The sequence below is a fragment of the Pectinophora gossypiella genome, chromosome 7 (genome assembly GCF_024362695.1).
Source record: "Pectinophora gossypiella chromosome 7, ilPecGoss1.1, whole genome shotgun sequence".
In the NCBI taxonomy this organism is placed as follows: Eukaryota; Metazoa; Arthropoda; class Insecta; order Lepidoptera; family Gelechiidae; genus Pectinophora; species Pectinophora gossypiella.
The window spans coordinates 290,976-316,937 of record NC_065410.1 but is presented as its reverse complement, the minus strand read 5'-3'; the positions used below and the strand labels follow the sequence as shown (position 1 = coordinate 316,937).

The 25,962-nt window shown below is 41.0% G+C and overlaps 3 protein-coding genes across 5 annotated transcripts; 2 read left to right on the top strand and 1 right to left on the bottom strand.

Annotated features, from left to right (window-relative positions):
* The first annotated feature begins 331 nt into the window (after positions 1–331).
* On the top strand, positions 332–17,282 carry LOC126368540 (WD repeat-containing protein 26). 3 transcript variants are annotated; one of them, XM_050012551.1, is made up of 10 exons: positions 332–446; positions 692–1,239; positions 2,996–3,599; positions 3,703–3,836; positions 4,059–4,176; positions 4,461–4,589; positions 4,793–4,929; positions 5,319–5,419; positions 14,063–14,178; positions 14,431–17,282. In XM_050012551.1, the coding sequence occupies exons 2-10, from the start codon at positions 1,070–1,072 to the stop codon at positions 14,590–14,592; spliced, it is 1,671 nt and encodes a 556-aa protein (XP_049868508.1). In that variant the 5' UTR covers positions 332–446; positions 692–1,069; the 3' UTR covers positions 14,593–17,282. The 3 variants fall into 3 exon arrangements, 1 of the variants encoding a protein (XP_049868508.1); XR_007566606.1 differs by having other exon boundaries at positions 395–1,239; positions 14,431–16,456; positions 16,619–17,282; XR_007566605.1 differs by having other exon boundaries at positions 395–1,239; positions 14,431–16,510; positions 16,619–17,282.
* Positions 17,283–18,361: 1,079 nt separating this feature from the next.
* On the top strand, positions 18,362–22,900 carry LOC126368265 (uncharacterized). Its single transcript, XM_050012162.1, has 3 exons — positions 18,362–19,981; positions 20,309–20,426; positions 22,782–22,900. Exons 1-3 carry the CDS (start codon positions 18,362–18,364, stop codon positions 22,898–22,900), a joined length of 1,857 nt encoding a protein of 618 aa, XP_049868119.1.
* A 398-nt stretch (positions 22,901–23,298) lies between these two features.
* On the bottom strand, positions 23,299–24,441 carry LOC126368541 (trafficking protein particle complex subunit 4). Its single transcript, XM_050012552.1, has 4 exons — positions 24,182–24,441; positions 24,004–24,095; positions 23,745–23,931; positions 23,299–23,599 (listed from the first exon to the last, which is right to left on the bottom strand). The coding sequence occupies exons 1-4, from the start codon at positions 24,354–24,356 to the stop codon at positions 23,400–23,402; spliced, it is 654 nt and encodes a 217-aa protein (XP_049868509.1). The 5' UTR covers positions 24,357–24,441; the 3' UTR covers positions 23,299–23,399.
* Between the last annotated feature and the right edge of the window lie 1,521 nt (positions 24,442–25,962).

Genomic DNA, 25,962 nt, shown 5'->3' with positions numbered 1-25,962 from the left:
TTTTGATTTTTAAATATTGTTTCGTATTTTATATTGTTATATAACCTACCTATTCTTATAGTATCTATTTACTATGTGATTCCTATATTTCATTTTATTTTTTGAGTGCGATTATGATTTAAATATTTAATGAATAATATTTAACAACTTCATAATATTTCCTAATTAAACCTTAACAATATTTGTAAACATCCAGCTCTTGACAAATATTTCTTTACACGCAGTTTTTTAATGAGGTCTTTTGTTTTAGTATTCGTTTTTATTTCGGCAATTTCAGTTTTTGGAAATAATTAAAACAAATTTTGAATTTATTATAGAACGAATGTTTTATAAAATTTACTTTTCAATTTTATTTATCAAGAACAAATTATTTTCTTTTGTTTGACAGTTTGTTATTGCTAACTCACACATAAACACAAACGCAATCAAATCGACGCAACAAAGAGGTATTTTCAATCATCTTTTTGTCTTATTTGGACCTACTAGAACTCATTTTCAAATCAATATTGGATTCCTAGAAGTGTATTGTTTGTCATTTTGTTGCACTATTTCCATGACACTATAATCATTTTATTTTGAGGTCATCCGTTTTGACACGATTTCGACCGAACGTAGCACGAACGTCACCCGAAACGGAAAGAAGGGCGATGTTGCACATAGCGAAGAAAGACAGCTGTCGTTTCATTTTCAGCTGATTTTTGTGTACGAGTGGCGGACGTTGGGAACCCAAGTGCCAACAGGAGAATTTCGCATTCGAGTGACTCGATCCGTCGATATCTTCCGTGGGAAGCGATAGGGCTCGAAACATTGAAGGACAAACTCGAGAGGACAGGACGGGAGCGTCACGAAGAACAAAGGGAGATGGTTCACTGAGGTCGCGCGGTGGTAGAGAGCCGTGACGTCACTCGGGTGCTCGGGCGAGGCCGATGCGGGCGCGCGCGTGAGCTCGCGGCGCGGACGGCGAGCCTCGCGGGCCAGCCTGGCCTCCACTGACTCCGGGGACGAGGGCGCAGGCCACCGGCCGCCGCGCAAGCGCTCCCGCAGGCTGTCGCCGCCGCAGCCCGCGGCCATGCAGCAGCCGCCCGCGCCGCATGCGCCGTCCGCCAACGGCGACTCGCAGCTGCACCTCAATGGGGACGCTCCGCGCAACGGCGAGCTGCCGCCCGGGCTCCGCATGGGCGCCACAGACCAGGAGATTGTGCGCCTCATCGGCCAGCATCTCATCTCGGTCGGCCTCGAGTGAGTACCCTCATTTGTGTATTATTATTTTAAAACTCACAAAGGACTGTTTATTTTAAACTACTTATATTTACTGAGCTACATTTAAATAGTTAACTTGGGAAAAATGGTTCTTTGTTAATGTTCTCCGTTCTGTTTGATGCCACTGTATCAATGTAATGATGACTTGCATTTTCATACATGCACAAAAAGTAAGTAGCCATCTGTTATTATTTTGTGTCATAATGTGGAACAGGTACTTTATAGTAGATTGTCCTGCCTTCCTGTCATCTAAAATGTATGTCAAATACTATCATTGTGAGACAGGGTGCTCTAGATCCAAGAAGATAAGATAAATTCACTATTCTTTAGTGATATTTGATAAAATGTCATTGGTTCCCACAAAGGCAAGGAAAGAGCCAGTGTGAGCTGATGAACATGCAACTTTGTGTCAATAGGAACAAGTAGTTTTCCTCATTGATTTGTTTACTACAATAATGCTAGTAACCTTGTTATAGTTGCATAACCTTGGCATTACAACACCTGCACATGCTTGTGTATCACTCATTGGAGAGTTCAAAAAATAAAATTACTCAAGGTTGTTGGTTTACAATGCTCTTTTTACTCTTATCCATTATTAATTTTATGTAACTTAGAATTACTATCAACATCACCAGCAGTGGTGGGTAATGGTGGAGTATTCTAATTACTGGATATGGGAATCACATATTACAGAGACATAAATTGGCTTCTTTTAGTTTTGTTGTTCTATAATGTCACTAAATTCTGCTTTATGTGACTTCACACAGCATTAGGTAAAAGTAAAAATCCTGATAGTGTTATTGTCATGATCATAAACAACTATGGATTTATAAAAACAACACTTTAGCTTCACTTGCTAACAGGTGTTATTATTATCCTGTGTAATTTGATACAATCAGTAGGAGCTGAAACCTACCTCTACACTCAAGATGAAATCTAAACACTTAAATAAATGTGTGATAAAGTCGACAAGTGTGTAACATAATAGCAGGTGATCGAGTTAATATTGCTGCCTGATAGGAGCACACATTTAATGCTTATCAGTTATTTATTGTGTAAAATATAATGTTTATCTTTCGGCAGTCACAACTACTAAAAGTGATTTGCTTATTTGACCAGTTAAGATTATTACCATTGTGTGAACTTTGAATGACACTATGTAATTATAAATGTGAAGGTTAGTATTTAGTTTATTGTAACAAATTATAAAGTGTAACAATGCGCTAGTGGCGTGTGTCGCAGTAGTGTACGTCGTCACTCGTCACGCCACACGCGGCGCAACCGGGTCTGAATAACTGCGATAGGCAATACTACACTGCAAATAAACATCATTTCCTGAACACATTCAGTATTAATTAGAATACTTTCGTCTTTGTTTGACGTCACCTTTATGGAAATCCTATTTAATTAATTTACAGAATCATTTGCATGCAACTGATTCGAGTTCAGTTTGTTCAATATAATTTAAATATTTACGATAGTTACATAAACTCACGTCCTAATGGGGTAGGCAGAGGCACAGGTAAACAGAGAGCAACTGTCAGCCGCTCGTGATACGCAGTCCTAAGATGATGATGACTTACAGTATAATTATGTGAGTTTAAGTGAATATTTTTCCACAATTTTACTTTTTTTATATAAATTTCATACATCGGAAGGGATTTGTCAGTAGTAGTTTGGGAGTAGTATCATGTACGACAGCCGCGAGTTCTGACGAGCCGTGTCCCCCCCGCAGACGCAGCGCCGCGCTGCTGATGGAGGAGTCGGGGCTGGAGCTGGAGCACGCGGCGGCGGCGCGGTTCCGCGCGCACGTGCTGGCCGGGGACTGGGGCAAGGCGGACCACGACCTGCGCGCGCTGGCCGACCTGCTGCGCGACTCCAGCGTGCCGGCGCACTCGCTCGCCGAGATGAAGTTCGTGGTGCTCGAACAGAAGTACCTGGAGCACCTGGAGGCGGGGCGGGCGCTGGACGCGCTGCACGTGCTGCGCAACGAGCTGACGCCGCTGGGGCACGACACGGCCCGCGTGCACCGGCTGTCGGCGCTCATGATGTGCGCGTCGGCGGGCGAGCTGCAGGCGCGCGCGCAGTGGGCGGGCGCGGGCGCGGCCGAGCGCGCCAACGTGCTGGCGCGCGTGCAGGCCGTGCTGCCGCCGCGCCTCATGATGCCGCCCGCGCGCCTGCGCCGCCTGCTGGCGCACGCCGCGCAGCACCAGGCCGCGCGCTGCCGCTTCCACGCGCAGCCGCGCCCCGCCGCCGACGTCGCCGAGCCCTCCATCCCCTTCACGCTGCTGCAGGACCACCACTGCTCTGCCGACCAGTTCCCCATACACAGTCTTCAGGTACGGGCCACCTTTTTCTGCGTCCGGGTCGGCTATACTGACTCGAGAACTATGTTGGACATCTCGTTTTCTGGCTCATACATGTGCACGAGTGGTCCGGCAGGTCTTGAACGAGCATTGCGACGAGGTGTGGTACTGCAAGTGGTCCCCGGACGGGTCCAAGCTGGCGTCGGGCTCCAAGGACAACACCGTCATGATCTGGGACTTCGACCCCCAGGCCAAGAGGCTCTCCTTCAGGTGATGACCGTCACTGTGAACTGGATTTAACGTTAAATTTAAAACTGCTGTCTTTCAAAAGATTTTGTCATTCATCCCAATCGATTCCTCGTGGAAGTCATCAGATTCTCAAATTATAAGAAAAGTCTCCGACCTCCGCTGTATTAGCGCTATGTTCCACAAAGTTTCGATAGTCTTATTAGCAATTTGTACATTATTACAAATCGTATACTGCTTCCGTAGGAAATCCCTGGAGGGCCACTCGTACGGCGTGTCGTACCTGGCATGGAGCCCAGACGGTCGCTACCTCATCGCTGCCGGGCCCGAGGACTGCCCCGACCTCTGGATATGGAACATGGAGGTAACACACGCTCATACGCCGCCTAGGGGCGTACCTATATGTCAACATGATACCTAGGGGTGGACCCCCTAGATGTGCCTACTCTATTCACTTATTCAATGAACCTAGCCCAAAAAGTGTCATTCGTTCTTTTCACGAACCTTTGCGAAAGTGCTCTGGCAATCTTCAATAATTAAATAATTTCAGAATACCTAGTTACTTTATTTTATGTGTATTATTTTGATATCGCCACTTATTTATGTGATTGTGTTGTAACGATTTGTCATTTCCCATGTAACCGTCAGACGGAGCAGCTGCACCTGAAGATGACCCACTCGCAGGAAGATTCGCTAACTGCGGCAGCCTGGCACGCCACCTCCGACCGCTTCGTGTGCGGCGGCGCACGCGGACAGTTCTACCACTGTAGCCTCGATGTGCGTACACACAAGCAAAAACAAACACACACACACACTCGCACCACTAGAGGGAGAGCAATCACCCATCTCCCATCTTTATTCATCGCTTAATACTGATTTGTTTGTCTTGATTCTTGTTTCACCTCTTCTCGTGGAAGAACGAAGTCAAGAGCTAACCCTTTGTAATTTAAAATAAAAAAGATAAAACCCCGTCTCGACAGGGCTCCCTGACCAACAGCTGGGACGGCGTGCGCGTGAACGCGCTGGCCTGCCGCAGCGACGGGCGCTCCGCCCTCGCCGCCGACACGCACCACCGCGTGCGGCTCTACGACTTCACCGACATCACCGACAGGAACGTGTGCGTACACCCACAACCAGTAGCCACTTATTTATTTATTCATAACATATCACGAACAGTTACGAACATGTTGCATCAGTAACTCCTTGGTTTTCGAAAATCTTTCAAAAAGTTTTTGGCGATACGATACACACAGTAAAATACCGTTATTTTGCTAGCCCACAATGTTTCGACTTCAATGCATACCCAAATAAATTGAAGCGCCTGGTTACAAGGTTAGATCTAAGCCTAGAGTTCATTATGATGGGTTTAACAGATGTCCATATTTTTATCAGACGTACTATCGCAGATAATTGTGTATTTTCCACGTTGAAACTGGTAGAATTGTTAAAGATGAGAAAAGTCATACTGCAAAAATGAATTGACGAGATAATTGTGTTGTACTGCAGCATCCAGGAGGAGCATGCGGTGATGGCGATGACCCTGAACGCGGCTGACACTCTGCTGCTGCTCAACGTGGCCAACCAGGGCGTGCATCTCTGGGACATACGTTAGTATTTAAAATTTAAGTACTTATTGTACACCATGGGGACGATGTAGTACAATCCTTTTGGACTTTTCTGATGCTTTGCATAACATTCACCTTTTTCTAAATGTTGCTACTATTACTTGGATAGTCTTTCATTTAAGTATTTGGTTTTTCATTTAAGGTGATGTGTTTCAGTCAGCTAGGTAACGCTGCGTCAGTAGATGGCGTTACTTCTGCAGTTTTCGTATTTTTTTCCATTTATTCGTTTAGTGTTGAGTACTGACCCAGTGAAATGTTAGGTGGCGAAATCTTACATACATTATCTTTAAGTTAAGCTACAATTTTGAAGTATTTACTGAAGATATCATATTGAAACATTGCATCAAAAGTTGGTGTCATTTCAATTTGTGTACAAACACGAAGCTGTCACACACACATGCGAACTAGGTTAGCTATTAAAAAAAGAGATGCATAATTTGAAGTCTACTTCTAACTTCTAAATGGCGCATTTGGTAAAGCAGTAGCCGCCATTCTTAAGGTTCACGGTTCAAACCCAACTGCATGTTTTAATTGTTTTTACTTTTTGTATTTTTTTTACAATTGAATTTGGCGAACCCGTCTATTTGTTACGGAATTTTCAAAAAGTATCACTTTTACCAATAATATTATAATTAAGTATACAATAATTTACTTTGCACTAAAGTACCTTCCGTAATTTCCGTATTTTTTATTTTGTAAAATTCTAACAGGCATTAATCGCATCAGTGAACAAGCGGCTAACTAAAAAACTACTGAACGGATTTTCATACGGTTTTCACCAATGAGTAGAGTGATTCATGGGCGTGCTTTAGGGTTTATAATTTATACAAGTATTTTTTTTTTGTATAAAATGGTTCAAAAATGATGATGAATGTCAAACATAATTATCGTTACAAATATAGCCGACTTGGAGCTTTCGGCGAAAACGCTGCCTGAGCCCATTGAGATATAACAAAACCACGTATGGTTGAATTGTTCCTTTTTTGTAGGTATACCGAAAAGTCCACAATATGTCATAATAATTATATTGTGTATAAAGAATTGTGTATATGTATTGTATGATTTTACAAATAACGATCACAGTACAGTAATAATAAGGTAGATTTTTCCTAAATTGCGTAGGTTCAAACTTTGTCGCATCGCGTTTGAAAGATGTAATAGCGCTTCAGGACGTCCCGCAAGCACGGCGCTGATGTCGCAGTATCCGCATATAATTATTATGACTTGTCATTTAGTTCCAATAAAATCCGCGGGACTTCATTCGTATGTCAGTGACAGCTGGTGATAGCATGCGGGACACTTAGCAGCTAATCGAATTCTATGTTGTTTTCGCGCCCAGTCCAGACGACTCACAGCGCATTTCTGGACATATATTTACGCGTGGTGTTTATTGTTAGGTTAGTTAGTTCAGGTTAGGACGTCTTTTTATAACGAGGACGTTAAAAAAAGACGAGGCTGGGACGTATTGAAGTAGTATTTTCCATATATACGCGGCCTGAAATGGGCTGTTTCGGGGACCTGAACTGGTTGCTGTCGAACTTATTATCACGTTTTCTTGATTAAAATTCATAAATAAGTCAAATAGAAAATAGAAAAAAGATTTTATTTAGTTTTAGATCTGTCATGATGTCTGTGATGTTTGTTTATTATACATAAGAATTTCAAAATTTATCTTATTTTTTTTCCCAAAGGGCAAGGCAAAGGGAACTATGAACATACAGCCATGTCTTGTGTTTTTTTTTTCTTGATGATGATTAATGAAATGATGAAACCTAAGCCCCCACCCTCGGAGCAGACTCCTACTCCGAACCCCAAACGAAGTAAGCGGCTTGTTGGCGCAAAGCGAAAATAGATAGGTACACTTTGTTTATTGAAGATTCCGATTTAATAATACTATCGGGAATGTTTTCCGACTAATGTGATCATTAACCACAAAACACCACTTCGTATTGATTATTTAGATTATTCAATGAAGAAAGCAACCTTCCCGTTCCCGGTCCCACCAAAAAGTCCGCGGCAAAGAGAATATAAATAAATCTGTATGTTGGATGGAAAAACAATTAATTATAAATGACTACTATTTAGGCCGGCAAATGCAACAACTTCTTTTTTTTTTTTTTTTTTTTTTTTTTTTTTTTTTTTTTTTTTTTTTTTTGAAAAAGGGCGGGAAACTTCGAGTACGTCGGATGTGTTTCTTCTTGCTTTTTGAAAATTTAATTATTTTTTGGATCAGATAAGTGTATTGTAGTATAATTAGTGTATTATAAGTTGTATTATTAGTGTATATATATCTATATCAGCCATTTGGTAAGTTTTTAACTCATTTTCATGTTCTTATGAACAAACCCCCTGACGACATTTTGGCGGGGGATTCAAGCGAAGGCTTGAGTCCCCCGGCTGTTGCTTGCAATGTAACTATTTCGGTGGACGATGGTTTTGACGGCTCAGGAATGGAAACGGATGGGTCGATAGATCCAGGCCGCAAGAGGGTCCGTGCCTCTAAAAAAACTTGTAAAGGGTGTAATAAGCGCGTACGACGAAAGAAACAACACGGAGAGTGCGATAATTCTTCTTGTTCTTGCAACGATCTCGACGAATCACACTTGATGCCGCCTCCTGAACCACTTAAACATGATCAAGGCTTTGATAACAGTTCTTCATGTATTCCCAACATAGACAATGTTTCAGAACAACATTCTTCGACAATAGGACAAAATCCTCCACCTTCTCAGCCCTCTCCTCAAATTGGACGGAAAGAGTACCTCCGTTCAGATGCTGCTCCATACATCCTCCATGTCCAGCGTATAACTGATGCTGAAGATAGTGGTACCATCCTGCACCCTATTGCATTTGGTAACTTTCTTAAGAAAAACAATTTTCAAAACATTGTACCTGGGAGCGTTAAACGCATAGGGCGGAACAAATGTGTTGTAGGGTTCTCAACTTATACTGATGCTAACTCATTCTTGTCCAGTGAAAAGCTCGCTTTAAATAGATTCAAGGCTTTCATCCCAACGTTTAATGTCACACGCATGGGTCTTGTAAGAGGAGTCCCATCAGACTGGTCTTTGGAAGAAGTTAAAGAGAATATCTCTACTCCTATTGGCTGTGGTAATATCTTAAAGGTAAGGCGCCTTAACCACAAAGTGATTGTTAATGGAGCTCCATCTTGGCAACCCTCCCAAACAGTTGTAATTACATTTGATGGGCAGGTACTTCCTAAAAGAATATTTATGTGTTACAATGCTCTTTCCGTAGACATCTACGTATACCCAACAATTCAGTGTTTCGTGTGTTGCCGCTATGGACACTCCCAAGATCAGTGCCGCTCTAAATCCAAACCTAGGTGCTATAAATGTGCTCAAAATCATTTAGGTCAATTCTGTTCTGTTGAGGAGGATGCTGCTTCATGTGTAGCTTGCTCTGGATTTCACTTTGCCACAAGCAAGGCCTGCCCTGAATTCAAAAGGCAAAAAGATATTAAGAATACTATGGCACACTCATGTATATCATATAATGAGGCCATCAAACTGCATCCTCCTATCTCGAAATCGTATGCAGATGCACTCGCAACCTCACCCCAACATTTTACTTATGCCCAGTCAAGCCAACCACACTCAAACAATGCTCCCACTTCGTCTTCATACAAAAAGACAGTATTCAGACAGCCTCGTGCTCCGCCCCGGTCTGTTCAGGGATATGATCGTGCGGCCCATAATGCTATAATTCGCGAATTTCAACCCCCATCACCTAGCAATGGGTGTGCTCTGCAAGCCAAAAATCCTGATACTCATCATCCGGAAGACCAAGAACAAATCATTGAAATGGTTATGAATCTTGTCAATATTTTACTTAAAAACAAAATCTTAAAACCGTACAACGCTGACGTTATTTGTAATGCTCTATCTCAAAAAAACAACAATGGATACGATAATTCAATGGAATTGCAGGTCCATTCTTCCCAAAAAGTCTGACCTAATTTATCTTATCAATAAATATAAGCCAGCTGTAATATCTTTAACTGAAACATGGTTAAAGCCAGACCATGTTTTCAGAATTTCAGGTTATTGTTGTATACGTTATGACAGTGACAGGTATAACATAGATGACAGCTATGGCGGTGCTGCCATGTTAATTAGGGATGGGATACAGTTTTCTCGAGTTTCATTTAATAATAATTTGACTATGATTGATGCAGTTGGAATAAATATTGATAATATTACTTATGTGTCTGTTTATGTTCCTCATCCAAATGCGCATGCGTTTCAGGAGATAGAAAACCTTTTTTCTTCTCTTCGTAGACCTTTTCTAGTTATGGGTGATTTCAACTGCCACCATATAGCTTGGGGTTGTGCGGTGACCAGGTGGAATGGTAGGCGATTACTAGACATTTTAGATAACTATAACTTATGCATTCTAAACACTGGCGAACGTACACGTCTGTGCGAGACAGACAGTGCTGTTGATCTAACCATATGTACGCCTAACTTAGCATCTAATTTTACTTGGTCTACTTTTCGGTCTACTTGTGGAAGTGACCATTTCCCATTAATAATTTCCACTTTAGTAAGATATGCTAAAAATGTGAGGCGTACTCCCCGATTGAAGTACCGTTTAAGTAATGCAGATTGGAATAGATTTAGACAGCTTATTGATGACAAATTATCTCAATTACCAGAGAACCCAATTGACAATGAAAATGAATGTTCTAGAGCTTTGGCTCTGTGCATTCTTGAAGCTGCAGATCAATCTTTTCCAATTAAGAGAACTGTGCGTGATTCAATTCCTATGCCACCTTGGTGGGATTCGGAGTGCTCTTATGCTGTACGGAGAAGAAAAGAGGTTGAGAGAATTTATGCAGATGACATGTCAGATGAAAATCTACACAGTTTGAAGAATACTATTGAGGAAACAAGGATTATTTTAAGGGATAAAAAACTAGAAGGTTGGAGAGCATTCTGCGCGTCTCTTTCCCCAAGAACATGCCCTTCTGAGGTTTGGCGTTCCATTAGATGTTTCAGGAGAGCGTTTAATGATTCTCCTTCAGTTTCTATGTTGTCTCCGCAATTGACAGATAGTTTCCTTGACAGGCTTGCTCCTCCGACGGTTCCCCAAGAAGAACTGCTTTCTACCTCTCCTTCACCTGCTAGACCTTTGCAGGATTGTTTTTCATTGGATTCTCCATTCTCTTTATATGAATTAAAGGGAGTGATTTCTACTGTAAGGGATTCGTCACCTGGGCCGGATGGAATTCCTTATTCATTTCTTTCTCATCTTAGTGATTCTGGTTTAAATTATTATTTAAATATTATTAACTCTGTAATGACTTCTGGAAATGTACCAACTTCATGGCGTTCTCAGGATATTATACCAATATTAAAGCCAGGCAAGCCTTCTGATGAGGCAACCTCTTATAGGCCGATAGCGCTCTCATCAGTAATGGCAAAAGTTGCAGAACATCTTATCAAAAATCGTTTGGAATGGTATATTGAGAAGAATCAGTTATTGTCGCGTAGTCAGTTTGGTTTCCGTAAGAGTCTATGTACTATTGATAGTGTTAGTGTTTTTATTACTGATATTCAGTTAGCTTTCTCTGCGAAAAATTCTGTAGTTGCGGCATTTTTAGATATATCGGCAGCTTATGATAACGTACTTATTCCTGTTTTGAAAGACAAATTGATTAATTTGAATGTGCCTATTATCTTAGTCAATTTCATCATTAATATGCTTTCTGTTAGACACGTTACTTTGATATCTAGTAATGGACTTGATGTTAGTCGCACTATCTACAGGGGTCTACCCCAAGGTTCCGTGCTCAGTCCACTGCTGTATAATATTTATGCGTACGACCTGGAATCATCCTTGCTTAATAGTGCTAACGTGTTACAGTATGCTGATGATTTGCTTATTTACTGTGTTCATAAAAATATTGATAGTGCTTGTGAATCGCTGACTTATTCACTTAGTCTTTTAAAGTGCTGGCTAAATAACAATGGACTAAGTCTTTCTGTTGATAAGAGTTCTGTAGTAGTTTTTTCCCGATCACGCGATCGGCCGAACTTAATACCTATAGTAAAATTTAACCACAATTCACTGCCTATTAAGCAGGATGCAAAATTTTTAGGAGTAGTGCTGGATCGTCATCTTAACGGAGCTGCCTATTTTAAATCCATCGTGCTCAAGTGTGAAAAAATGCTTAACGTTATGAGATGTCTCTCGGGTGTTTGGTGGGGTGCACATCCCTTTAATCTGAAATTATTATACAATGCAATTATTCGCAGTGTTCTTGATTATGGGACTTTTCTTTTAGAAGGAGGTAACAAAGACTGTTTGGATAAATTGGACAAGATTCAGTCCAAAGCTTTAAGGATCGTATTGGGAGCAATGAGATCTAGTCCTGTAAATGCAATGCAGGTTGAGTGTGTCGAAGCGCCTCTTCGATTAAGACGGCAATACTTATCGGACCGGTTTTTCTTTAAATCTATGCAGTTTTCAAATCACTTATTACATTCTAAACTCTTTGATTTAGTTCACCTCGTTGACAATTCTCCTTATTGGCGACATAAAACTATTCCATGTCTAGTAATGAGTTATAAAAAGTTTCTTTCGCTTCAGTCTCCCTTGTGTCGGTCCCCTACCCTTGCTCTATACAGCATCAAATACGAATCTTTACTGATATCACCTGATATTCGATATTATTTGGACTTTGATAAAAATGACGTTGTCGTGTGCACAAAATTTAATTCATTTGTGGGTGAGAATTGGCCAGAATGGCACCATATCTTCACAGATGCCTCGAAGTGTAGTTCTAGCTGTGTTGGTGTAGGCATTTTTCATCCTCAATACAACATTATTCAAAAAATTAAACTCCCTCCTGAAACCTCAATCTTTACTGGAGAATGTTTTGGTTTATTGAAGGCTCTTGAATATATCCTTATTGCAAAATTGAAAAAAGTCGTTGTTTTTTGTGACTCTAAAAGCGCCCTGCAGGCATTAGAAAAATTCCCGTTCAAGATGAAGCCTTATTACCCAATTATATTTCAAACTAAAGAAAAGTTGCTTCAGTGTAGGTTGAGTGACCTTTCTGTAACCTTTGTTTGGATACCCAGCCATTGTGGTATCTGGGGCAACGAGAAAGTTGACCAATTGGCTAAAGAAGCTGTGCAGGATGGTGACATGTTTCCTTATAAGAACTACTTCCATGATTTGCTTAGTTTACCTAAAACCTATCTCAAAGAGAGTTGGCATGAGTCTTGGGTTGAGAGTAGCCGTCTGAAGGGCAAACTCTATCATAATTTACAACCTCATATACCTTCTAAGCCTTGGTTTTTTAAGGTTAAATGTTCTAAGAAGGCGGTATCTATGCTTTGCAGGATGCGTTTCGGCCATGTGTGCACGCCTGCACACCTTGGTCGCTTGCGCATCCTGGATAGTAACATGTGTGAATGTGGTGTTGATGTTGGGGACTTGGACCACATTTTCTTTGTGTGCACTAAATATGACCGTTCATCATTCCTTAATGCCCTCATTTCCGCCAATGTTCCTCTTCCCACTCGAGTTTCCTGTTTAATTTTAAATCCTATTTCGTTTTGTGATATTATATTTTCCTTTCTTCTGTTAAATGATATTAAACTATAGCAGATATAATACCTACTTCTACATCCTATTTATTTAATTCATTTATACTTTATTAGACTCTCATATTTATTTTTTATCCCATTTACCTGATCCTATTTTTGTGTAAATTTCCGTTCCCGAATGTTATTTCCTTCCTTTTCGTTTCCCAATCTTTTAATACTTGACATTGGCACAAAGCAACACTAGTGCCATAAAAAAAAAAAAAAAAAAAAAAAAAAAAACTTCTTTTTTGATTTGGTTTTCCCCGAAGGGTAAGGCAAAGGGAACTATACCCATACAGCCATTTCATTTTATGTATTGATTTTTTATTATAATATATGTCCTCTTTTAAAACACGGTATTTACCCATTATTTAAAAATGTTTAAATAAGATACGTTATTACAAAAATATTTTTCCAATATTCCTTTTCTCAGATTGTAGTATTTTTAGTTTTTTATTTATATTTATTCTCTTCATACAAAATCTCTTTATAAATTGTCACTGACATTCTATTACACTTGTCAAGTAGTCAAAGCCTTTAGAAAAAAAAAACTATCACGCACACAAACTAACATTGACACCTCTACACGCTCAGCAAATACACTGTAATCTGCACCACTACAAATGTAGAATTGATCAAAATTGAGGGTCTGAAATATGGTACTTCTCGTATTCGGACCCTAAATTTTTGTTAGTTTGCGAAAATAATACACCAAAATATTACTATTTATCGGTTTTATAACAATATTCCTCTATCCGTTTTCCTGTAGCACTGCATCAACTTTTGTATGGAAAACGAATCACCTTAAGTATTTTCGTTAATAATAGTCGTAATCTGTAAAAGTACTTATAGGACTTGGTACCTGTCTTACTTACGGCACTCTACTCCCCAGGGATCGATCGTTGGACCGTTTTTATACTAACTATACAGTACAGTTGAATTCAATGACAATTACAATATAAATAGTAAGGTATAAACATTTAGAGAAAATAATTGTTGTGTGCAGGAGCCCGAGCGCTGGTGCGTCGGTTCCGCGGGCTCAGTCAGGGCCACTTCACCATCCACGCGTGCTTCGGTGGCGCCCACCAGGACTTTATTGCTTCCGGCAGCGAGGACAATAAGGTATCACTTCTACTGTCCCAGTGTATTATTTGATTTGTATATAGGGGTACCTACATAAATATTAAAAAAAAACATGTCATTGTCATGTGTTGGATGTTTTACTTGCATTGTAGTGAAAGTATTGATTGGCTCACCTGAGTTTTTTATATTTCTGTTCACTGGTGATACGGTGTATACGTTTGTTGTTTAGACAATCTATCGGTAGGGAAAACCATATGTCTTGTTCAATAAAAACCTTTATATTATTTGCAGGTGTACATTTGGCACATCAACGGCGAGGAGCCTATCGCGGTGATCTCCGGGCACACGCGCTGCGTCAACGCCGTGTCGTGGAACCCCGTGCACCACGACGTGCTGGTGTCGGCCTCCGACGACTACTCGCTGCGGCTGTGGGGCCCGCGCCCCGCCTGCTAGTACCGTGCCTCCCCGCCGCCCCGCCGCCGCTGCTGGGCCTTATAAGGCACCCAACTGTGGGGACCTCTAACGAGTCTAGTGCGGCACTAGATAATGGGGTACCTTCTTATAGTCCTAGTGCGGCACTAAACCATGGGATATCCACCCGTAATCCTAGTGCGGCACTAAATCATTGGACATCTTTCCATAGTCCTAGTGCTGCACTATATCATTGGACATCTTTCCATAGTCCTAGTGCTGCACTTAACTGTAGGCACCTTCCCATAGTCCTAGTGTCGCACTAAACCATGGAAGATCGTATCATTGTCCTAGTGCAGCACTAAATTGTAGAGGCCCCACTGGCAGACATTGCAACATGTTGCTACGGAGGCGCCGCCCACAATCGTGAAGCGGAACCATACTGTACCCCGTAACGCGGCACGTGGCATCCCGCGCGTGCCCCCAGGCGCAGCCCACAGCTCGCTCGTCACTCGAGTTATGCAGGAATTCCTAAAAGTTCACTAGTCGCATCCTCCGTCCATTTCATACTAGATCGTAAATTCGTCAGATTGATTCAGTGTAGTGCAGGACTTATATTCATTATAACAGCTACAGCGAGTGTGGGCAAAGCGTCTCATAACGTCATCGGAGACTGATTAAATTATATGACCCCCTTTAAAATCCCGAGCGAATAAATTAAATAATCACTGTTTTTATTGAAGAAACGAATATTTTCATAACGATGCATATATTACTCTCTATTTAAGAGCTGCGCTCTTGTCGGTGGAGTAACCGCCATTCCTCTGTTCTTCCCGCTAAAACCTTCACTTCCCGATACGACACGACCTGCACCTTCTCTTTTATTTGTTCCATAAATGTTATCCTAGGTCTACCCCTTCCTCTCTTCCCTTCAATTTTTCCTTCTATAATGTTTGTTATAAATTAATCGTGTGCATATATTACTAAGAAATTAAATATTTCATTTCATTTTCATCATCTCCGATGACCTTATTGAAATTGACACACATATGGAAATGGTTGTGTCGGTACATAACGTTTAAATTATCATGTACCTTATAAATCCCCGTTCTGGTATTGTTTGGCTTACGTCGGTCCTACTTGACGTGGCCTCTCAGCAGCGTGCGGCGCGGGGCGGCAGAGACACGCCTTCCATTCATCACCGAGTGCAATATACACATGTGCAATGTCACATTTCTAAATTTCTGTGTGCAAAGTAAAGGTGGCTTCGCCAAAATGGAATACTAACGATACTCCACGACGTAGAACGGAGTTATTTATGTAGCGAGCTGCATCATTCAGCCGACTTCAACCAATAAGCGTACAGGGTTTACGTTTAACTTCCGCCGGAAGTGAAGATACTCAACGACGTTGTGACGCCGGCTGTCCGCGGCGACGAGCACTCGCGTGTTCACGTTTTCCAGTACTTTTTGTCTATTGTTTGCGAAGGCTTCGACGGAGATACTTTAGACGAGAATAAAAAGTAATTCGGAAAGCGATAATCATTAGTATGTATGACGAGTTTCGATTTTTAATTATAGAAATTAACGTATGATATATCTTAAGTGTCGCCGCGGTGACGGCGCCCGCTCTGGGGGTGCGTTGTCTGGATCTACCTAGGTTATTACTATAAGGCTCTTCGATTAACTTAAATTAAGACTTAATGATACCGAGCAGATATATTTTGTAGCGGAGATGCTCTCGGCTCTATTTTTGTACCGACGGTGGGTGGCCACGTCGCACGTTACGTGCGGCATACATATATGCCGTGGTTCATAAACCACGTGCGACGTATACGACCCACGCGAAACGTGCGGCATATATGACCCACGCGGCACGTGCGGCATATATGACCCACGCGGCACGGGTGACGTATATGACCCACGCGGCACGTGCGGCATATATGACCCACGCGGCACGGGTGACGTATATGAACCACGCGGCACGTGCGGCATATATGACCCACGTCGCATGGGTGACGTATATGACCCACGCGGCACGTGCAGCATATATGACCCACGCGGCACAGGTGACGTATATGACCCACGCGGCACGTGAAGCATGTACGGCCCACGCGGCACATATGATCTACGCAGCACGTGCGGCGACCCCGCGTGCACTGACAGCACCAGGCGCAGGCAGCAGCCGCGCTGGCGGGCTCCGGGAAACATCTTGTACTACGTTTGCTTCCGGTAAAATTATGAAATTATGTGCGGACGCGGTTTTGTAAGCATTTTTCTTTTTGATGTTATATTATATTTTTAGATGTAATAATTGTAGATTTTGTAGTTCGCACAACGCCACGCGCGCGACTTGGATCACGCGACCGATGTGAATCTGGCCCTATCTAACGCTTGCTTACCCTTCAAAAACGTGTTTGCTAAATTCTTGTTTGTTCACTGTGCATACTCTGAACCCGCCGTGTCGCGTGGTCGGGCGCCGCGGGGCTGGCTGCGGCTTCCCGGAGTCCATCTCTGTACCAAATATCAGGCAATAAAATGTAGTGTGAGTGTTGTGTGCGTGTAGAAGTACAAACGAGAGATCGGTATAAAGCTAACGATAACAATATGATATGAGTAACGATAGACATATGTAACGATAGTGGAGGGCGCGAGTGTGCGGGCAGCCGCCCGGTTCGAATTGTTATAAATAAATAATTATTATATAAATAAATTTTTTATCCTAAACTAAAACTTGTTTTTCTTCATCTTCATTTTTGTTTAGTACAAAAAGTTATTATATCACTTGTGTCCCTTACTTGTGTCACTTTGTTGTTCTGCTGACTGATGAACAGGAATTGCCATTTGAGAGTATAGGGTGCTGTTGTCGTCTCTAAAATCTAAAATGAGGATAAAATCTAGCAGCTCAAATGTAGGTGGCAGCACTGTTGAGTGCTCCTAAATTTTGACAGTTCTCCATACTGTCCAGCTGAAATTCTTGATAAACTTTTTTATTATTATTATAAATTGCTATAAAATGTGGAGCTACGTGTATCCCGTCTGAAGGATGAGTTGAAAAAAGAAACAGCCTGGAAAAAGGCAGTTTTGATAGAAAAGTTTTCTTCTTTCCAATCTGCAGGGAATAAATATAACACATATTTTGCTGTTGCCATTAAACACTGCCCAAAGGGTTATAGTATGAAAAATAAAATGTTTACTCAAATAGTATGGGGAACCGTCAAAATTTAATAACACTCACCAGTAGTGACACCTGGTGGGAGAAATAGGCAGTTTTGTACTGCATTTTCTGAAGTCTGAATAACCAAATTGTGTGCAGGAGCATTATTGTAACTTCTTATCTTGGCTACAATCTAATTTTAACAACTGAAAACACAGTCAGTGCTGTAATAAGCATCCACTTGCGCCAAGTTTTCCCTAATCAGTCTAGATACATTTTATTTTATTTTATTTATTTATTTATCAATGTTCTAGAACTATCTATTTCTTTTGTAATTCTCATTTTTAGGGTACTGTTACGCCATGCCATCGCTAAGCCTACAGCGCCACCTGTGCCAGCCAATCAGAGCGCGTAAGCCAAAGCCTAGCCAAGCCCTGTCACTCCACCTCGCCGACGAAGAGGGGAAAAACCTTTATAAGCTGATTTTGAAAGATTATTCTTACGGTAGATTTGATGAGGCGAACCTCTGCCCAAAATTGCGACTTATGTACCTAATTATATAATTAAAAAAGTGAATTAAATAATCCGTGTGATTTTGACTAAGCTTTCATTTAGCCCATCTTCACATCTCAGAAGTGGGATAAATAGAAAAGCTATGAAGCGCAATTGCACCCATTCACATGGACACTTAATACGTCCACCCGGATGGAGCGAAGAAACTACGTCGAGTCAGGAAGAAGAAACACCGCCGCCGGCTAGGAAGATTCTGAGGAGGCTATTGGAAGACGAAGTGCAAAAAGCCTTACGCGAGCTAAATGAAGAAATACCAGTTGGCGCGAAAACTAAGGTACACCATGCAGCTTCACTTATTCCTGAGTTTGATCCCGATAGCGACGACTGCACTACGGTAACTGCATGGCTAAGGAAGATCGAGCAACTCGGAGAAATTCACGGTTGGAACGATAACACCAAAGCGTTCCACCTTCAAGAAAAACTGAGAGGTCAGGCAAGGAAGTGGTACAACCGTCTTGATGACTATAATTATACCTGGGAAGACTGGAAGCAGATGCTGACGCGCGCTTTTCCTAGACATCGCGACTTCGGTAACATGCTTGACGAAATGATAAGTCGGAAGAAGCTACCTACGGAGTCCATGACTAAATATTACCAGGATAAAGTCGCCATGTGCTTCAGGTGCAAGTTGTCCGACAGCGCTACCGTGTCGTGCATCATACGTGGCTTGCCTCCATCACTGCAAGCTAATGCACGAGCATTTCAGTGCGAACGACCTGAAGAATTATACGAAGGATTTCTCTGCGCCCTGGACGATTATCAAGCTCCATCTTTTACCACGCGGCCGCTGCATAAAGATATTACCCCGAGATCGGCACTTGATAAGAAAAACATGACAGTCAATCCAGACGTCGATCCCTGCCCACGATGTAAAAAGACTGGTCACATTTTGCGCAATTGTCCACATCCGGATTTAAGGACATGTTTTAGATGTGGAAAGCAAGGTCACATCGCAACGCACTGCAATGCGAGCAGCAAACCATCACCAGCTGAAGATAACGTCAAGATTGTTAAGGAGATCAAGGTACTGCAGAACTATAACCAAATCTATGAAAAGGTCGTTAAAATCAATGGCGTGCATGTAAAATCCTATCTTGACACTGGGAGCCAAGTTAACGTACTTTCAATCCACGTTTGTCAACTGCTTAACCTTGAAATCACTCCAACTAGTATTATCCTCAAGGGATTTACCGGTCAACACTTGAACAGTCGTGGAAAAGTCAACTTCCAGATGGAAATCGATGGAATCGCGGTGGAATGTGAAGCTCATCTTACCGACGTGGATATGGGAAACATCCACCTATTAATTGGACAACCAATTATAAACCAAAATGGTATATCCTTAGTTGTCAGTAATGGCATTGCCACGCTCAAACAGGACGACGATTTTATCAAGGTGATAGAGGTTATTGAGAAGCCAACACGTTTTAAGGTGGTTACAACATGCAACGAAACCATACCACCCGGATCTTCAATAATCAAGGTCGGCATAATCAACAACGATGACGGCGACGACGTCGTCACTTCACCACGACACTACGAATTAGGAGGCGCCTCGTATTCCATCCCTGCCACCCTCCTGCGAGGCTCAACCGGGTACCTGAAGGTCATCAACAACGGCACCCAGAACATCAACTGGCAGTCGAGTGAGGTGCTGACCAGAGCGGACAAATGCGACGCGCCGCCTCAAGCCAATGCTCAGGTTAGTCAACAAGCCAGTTGCTCTATTCCTATTTATTCATCTGCTTCTGTATCCAATGCCAATAAGCCAAGTGTTTCATCTGTTTTGCATACTTGCCTAGCCAACATTAGCACCATCATAGGCGGCGTTACAGTGAATGAGATTAAGACAGGGCCAATAAATAAACACGATCATGATAGGTTGATAAATATTTTATTTAATTACAGTGATTGTTTTGCTAGCAATACTAAGGAGTTAGGGTGTACAGAGTTATTACAAATGAAAATTAATTTAACCAGTGATCAACCCATATATCGACAACCATACCGTTTGTCACACGCTGAGCAGGATATAGTTAGAACTAAAATATCTGAATTGTTGGATGCCGGCATCATACGGGAGTCAGAGTCTTGTTTTGCTTCCCCCGTCATCCTTGTCAAGAAGAAGAACGGCGATTATAGGCTTTGTATTGATTATCGGGCACTTAATGCGATAACCATTAAAGATAGGTATCCACTGCCGCACATTGATGATCAGGTTTCGAAATTAGCGGGTATGAAATTTTTCACAAGCCTTGATTTAGCGCAAGGGTATCACCAAGTAAAAATTTGTCCTGAAGATATGTTTAAAACGGCTTTTATAACACAACAAGGGCACTATGAATATACTCGTGTCCCTTTCGGACTTGCTAACGCGCCGTCAGTTTTTATGAGGGTGATGAATAAAATTGTTGATTCTTTGCGAGTGACAGATAGCGGTGTCCGTTCGGAAACCGATAATTGTGTTGCTAACTGTCAGAGCAAATATGAAGTGTTGGCATTTTTGGATGATTTGTTACTACCTTCTTACGACGTAACTTCAGGTTTAAACATTTTAGAAGAAGTTCTTCATAAATTTAGAATCGAGAATTTAAAGTTAAACATGAGTAAATGTGCGTTTTTGCAAGATAAAATTACCTATTTAGGACACGAAATTTCCGCGAACGGAATTCAACCGGGTGAATCAAAGTTGGCAGCAGTGTCGCAGTTTCCCATCCCTACTAACGTTCACGAGATACGTCAATTTTTGGGGTTATGTAGTTATTTTCGAAAGTTTATTCAAAATTTTGCTGTAATAGCTCGCCCGCTATCAAATTTAACAAAAAAAAACTCAGTTTGGAATTGGGGTAGTGATCAAGTGAAGAGTTTCGAACAATTAAAGAAGTGTTTGTGTACAAAACCCATATTGGCACTGTACGACGCTGCTTTGCCCACAGAGATTCATACGGATGCGTGTAAATCAGGTGTTGCAGGCATATTATTGCAAAAACAACACGACGGTACGTTGCGCCCCGTTATGTACTTTAGCAGAGTTACTAGTAGGGAAGAAAGTATGTATCATAGCTATGAGTTAGAAACTCTTGCAGTGGTGGAATCTTTGCGTCGGTTTAGGGTGTATGTAGTAGGTAAGCGTGTTAAAATCGTGACTGATTGCACTGCCGTCAGAGCTACCCTTACAAAGCGTGACATCATCCCACGCATTGCCAGGTGGTGGTTATCTATCCAGGACTATGATATGAGCATTGACTATCGGCCGGGAGACCGCATGAAGCATGTAGATGCTTTGAGTAGGAACCCGGTCGACTCTGTGAATATCAATCGTCTTGAAGTGACAGACTGGTTTTATACCGTTCAGTGCCAGGATGAAAAACTTAAGCGAATCATTAATCAGCTTAGGGATGGCTCAGCGGCTAGTGACATATCCAACAACTACGAAATTCTAAATGACAGGCTATATCGGAAAACCTTGATGGGAAATCGACTGGTAGTTCCATCATCTGCTAGGTGGAAGATAGTTCAAATGCATCACGATGAGATAGGGCATGTAGGGTTGCAAAAATGTACAGAGTTGATAAAAAAAGACTATTGGTTTCCTAAAATGACTCGTTTCATTTCTAAATATGTGGGTGCATGTTTACACTGTGCTTATGGTAAAGGAAACCATGGCAAGAAAGAGGGTACTTTATTTCCCATCCCCAAACCAAGTGAGCCCATGCACACAGTCCATATTGATCACCTGGGACCATTTTGTAGAACTAAAAAGGGGTACCAATACATGTTAGTTATGACGGATGCTTTTTCTAAATTTGTAATTGCGGAGCCAACTCGAACTGTGAACTCTGTTGAAACTGTTAGGGTTCTGAAAAGGATATTTAGTTTATTCGGGTATCCAGAACGAGTTGTAAGCGATCACGGTAAAGCTTTCACTAGTAGGAATTTCAGACAGTTTTCTAAGGACAAACAGTTCAAACATATTTTGACTTCCATTGCTTGTCCACGCGCTAATGGCCAAGTTGAACGTACTAACCGAACAATACTTAATGCATTGCGTGCTACTGATCCTAGTGAGGCTGCAAACAATTGGGCTAACTGCTTGCCAGATGTACTGTGGGGGTTAAATAATACTGCAAATGAAAGTACATCCTATAAACCTTATGATTTGATGTTTGCTAAGAGTGCTAGGTCCCGTTGTGACATTACTACTCCAACACAACGCCAAGATAGTGAGCCTGTTGGTGTCCGGCGGCAAAAAGCCAGTGCTCGGTTAAGAAATGCTAGCGCTAGGATGAAGCGTAACTTTGACAAAAAGCGTAAGCCTAGTCGGGTCTATAAAAAGGGGGACTTAGTCTTATGGAGACAAGCTCCCACTAGTAGCGCAGCCAAAGTTAATACCAAGCTCGATGATATTTACTCTGGTCCCTACATTATAACAAAAGTGGTTGGTAATGACAGATATAGGATAAGGAGCATTAAGGGTTTGAGAGGCTACAAGGCTTTCACAGGTCTTGTAGCAGCGGATTCATTGAGGCCCTATAAGAGCATGATGCCTATATCTGACAGTGCCAGCAGTTCTGATGAACAACTTGAGACTGAAGACTTGATTGACTTACTCGAGAGCTAACCAGACCCCCCCTCCCATTGCGGGAGCAATCCTTGTTTCAGGACGGCCGAATGTTACGCCATGCCATCGCTAAGCCTACAGCGCCACCTGTGCCAGCCAATCAGAGCGCGTAAGCCAAAGCCTAGCCAAGCCCTGTCACTCCACCTCGCCGACGAAGAGGGGAAAAACCTTTATAAGCTGATTTTGAAAGATTATTCTTACGGTAGATTTGATGAGGCGAACCTCTGCCCAAAATTGCGACTTATGTACCTAATTATATAATTAAAAAAGTGAATTAAATAATCCGTGTGATTTTGACTAAGCTTTCATTTAGCCCATCTTCACAGTACCAAACCTCAAAAGGTAAAACAGAACCTGTCTGTCTGTGAAGACCTTTTTTATAATTAAAACTAAAAGGATCAAGAATGAGCAAAGCTGCAATAATGTATTATATAAAACAAGTATTTCTTTATTACATAATTAATAATAATAATTTACACCTATCTTATTATAACAGTGACTATAAATTGGCAGTCCCTGACTTTTCAACTAACTCCAGTAAGGTGTGCAGAGATGTGTCGAACAATTCACAGCGGATGGGCATCTCCAGTGAGTAGAAGGGGTTCTTGAGAGCATAGTCTGAGTACAGCTCGTATATCCTTTTCAGGACCACTTCAGAGCCTTGCATGTTGGTGTCAGTGACTACAATAAATTTTACACCTGGGAAGCAATACAGTACACTTTTGATTTGAAGTACAAACAAGACATTTCATAAAGGCTTGCTACTAAATTTAAATTTTGAACTGCAGTATCTTGTATTTAGCTCGCAGCCTTGAACAGTAGATATAAAAAACCATGAACTTACCTGTTAATGTTTGAAAGCAAGAAAGTTTGAAGGTGTCTGCTACTAGTGATTCAATTCCTGAACATTTTGGCACAGGACTCAGCTGGCTGGCCAGAGCAAACAGTGGGTAGAACATGCTGGCCAGGACTATCTTCTCGTTTGTCGTCGCACGAGGGCGCCCGAACTTCAGACTTAATGGGTAATTTTCCTTAGAAAACACAATCAAATTGTTAGTTCACATTTTATAATGAAATGGGATTTTTTTAAGACAGCGTAATACCTTGGCTTCTATAACGTCAAATACATCTCTGCCATCTTCTGTAGTACGCCCACTAACCGGACAACCATTCACTGAGAGCAAAACATGGCCCACTGCAAATAACACATCAAAACAATAAGTTATTATTAAATTAGTGTTATACCATACTTAAAGGCGTCTACTGCGTTATATTACGCACCATTTATTCCGTCTCTTTGTCCAAAAACTACAACTACTTTCTTATTTTCATACTGTAATTTAATGTCGAGAGGAAACCCGAACGTTTTCTCAGTCTCTACCCGAGGAATGTTATGGTCATAGTTGTATATTAAACCACCGGATTTGCTAACAATATAAACACCGTAAATAACCATTTTTATGTTAAATTATTATAAATAATCTGAAAATAATTGATTTGAATCAATACACAACATAAACCCTCATGACAATTGACAAGTGCGTTCAAAAATAGGCCAACCTTTGTAACTTTCACATTTTCCCTGACAAATTCTTCATTACTTAGCTCATTTTTGTAACATAAATTGACAAAATATATTGAGCTTCTTTTACAAAGTAAGGTTAAACATTTATTAATTTTATTATCCATATTTCATGACTCACGACAACTAATGACAATATTTTTTTTTACTGTTTACTCAATAGTGAGATTGTATTTGCATTTCGAACGTTTCATTTTGACATTAGATTTTTCATTTTGACATTAGATTTTTCATGTTGCCATTTTTAAAAAAGTGTAGATTAAAAAAGTATTGAGATTTTACAGAAAGATTACATTTCGCTATCGCAAATGTATTATTAGCTTAGGGACTGCAAAATTGCTGCAAAATGAGTGTGAATTTATTAGCAATGTAATCAAAATTATTATTATTGCTACATATTCATTAAAGATTTTTACGATTTAAATGGTTATTGCGTTCATTATTTAAGCAGGCGCTTCATACTGACACAGTAATCTCCTAAACTGGTAATCACTAACCGTCAATATTGCATCCATCGAAACGAGATGCACTGTGACTCCTTACCATATCCTCGTGGGACTAAAACCCTCGCTTAATGAGAGACTTTCCAGGCTACATTCCTCAAAAACAGCGTGTTAAGATTTTCCTTCGTTTAACCTTCTAATTTTATGAATAACATACATAAGTATGCATCTTTTGTCTTAGTTTTTGGGTATAAATGATGGCCCTATTTACACCCTTACATTTACATTTTCTACCATGTTCTGATCAAAATTAACAGAAGCGATATGCATAGGTAGCAATATAATTATATTCAAAATGTGATCTAAATATCAAGCAACAATTATTTTTATATTATGCTTCTGCAGTTACCTAATTATGTACCCGAGTAATGAGAAAATAGGTAATTGTTACGTTAAATATCGACAGCTCTATCTATATTATTTTGGGGAACTTAGCCTGGAAAATCTCTCATTCTTTATTTTTTATCTCGGTTATGGCGATTTATTATCCCGTTTCGACTCTGGAGCCCGTTCACCTGACCTGAAGTTATGTCTTGGTCCGGATTTTTACAAAGCCTTCTGTCAATGTGAACTTTCAACTCTAAAGGAAAAGTAACAACTACGTAACGTACCTACTTACTTAAGTAAATAGTAGTAGGACCAACGGCTTAACGTGACTATCGAGGCTGAAAGGCCGAAGCAGAATCATATCATCTTTTTCGGATAATCTGAAATGTTTTAACCAAACTAGAATTTAACAGCTTTATCTTTTTTTTTAAATGTTTTAATGAAAATATTATTATGAGTCATATGTACTTATAGCTCATGTACGTTTCACTTGTTATCGTAGAATAGGAGGAGAGCGGTGAGTAATCAAGAGATATTCACAATTATATCAGCTATACCTACAGTTGAGATAGGTTGTTCAACTATCTATATCAAAGTTCTGTTCTGACTCATTGTTTACAAATTACTTAATTGTTGGCAGACAGATTCTT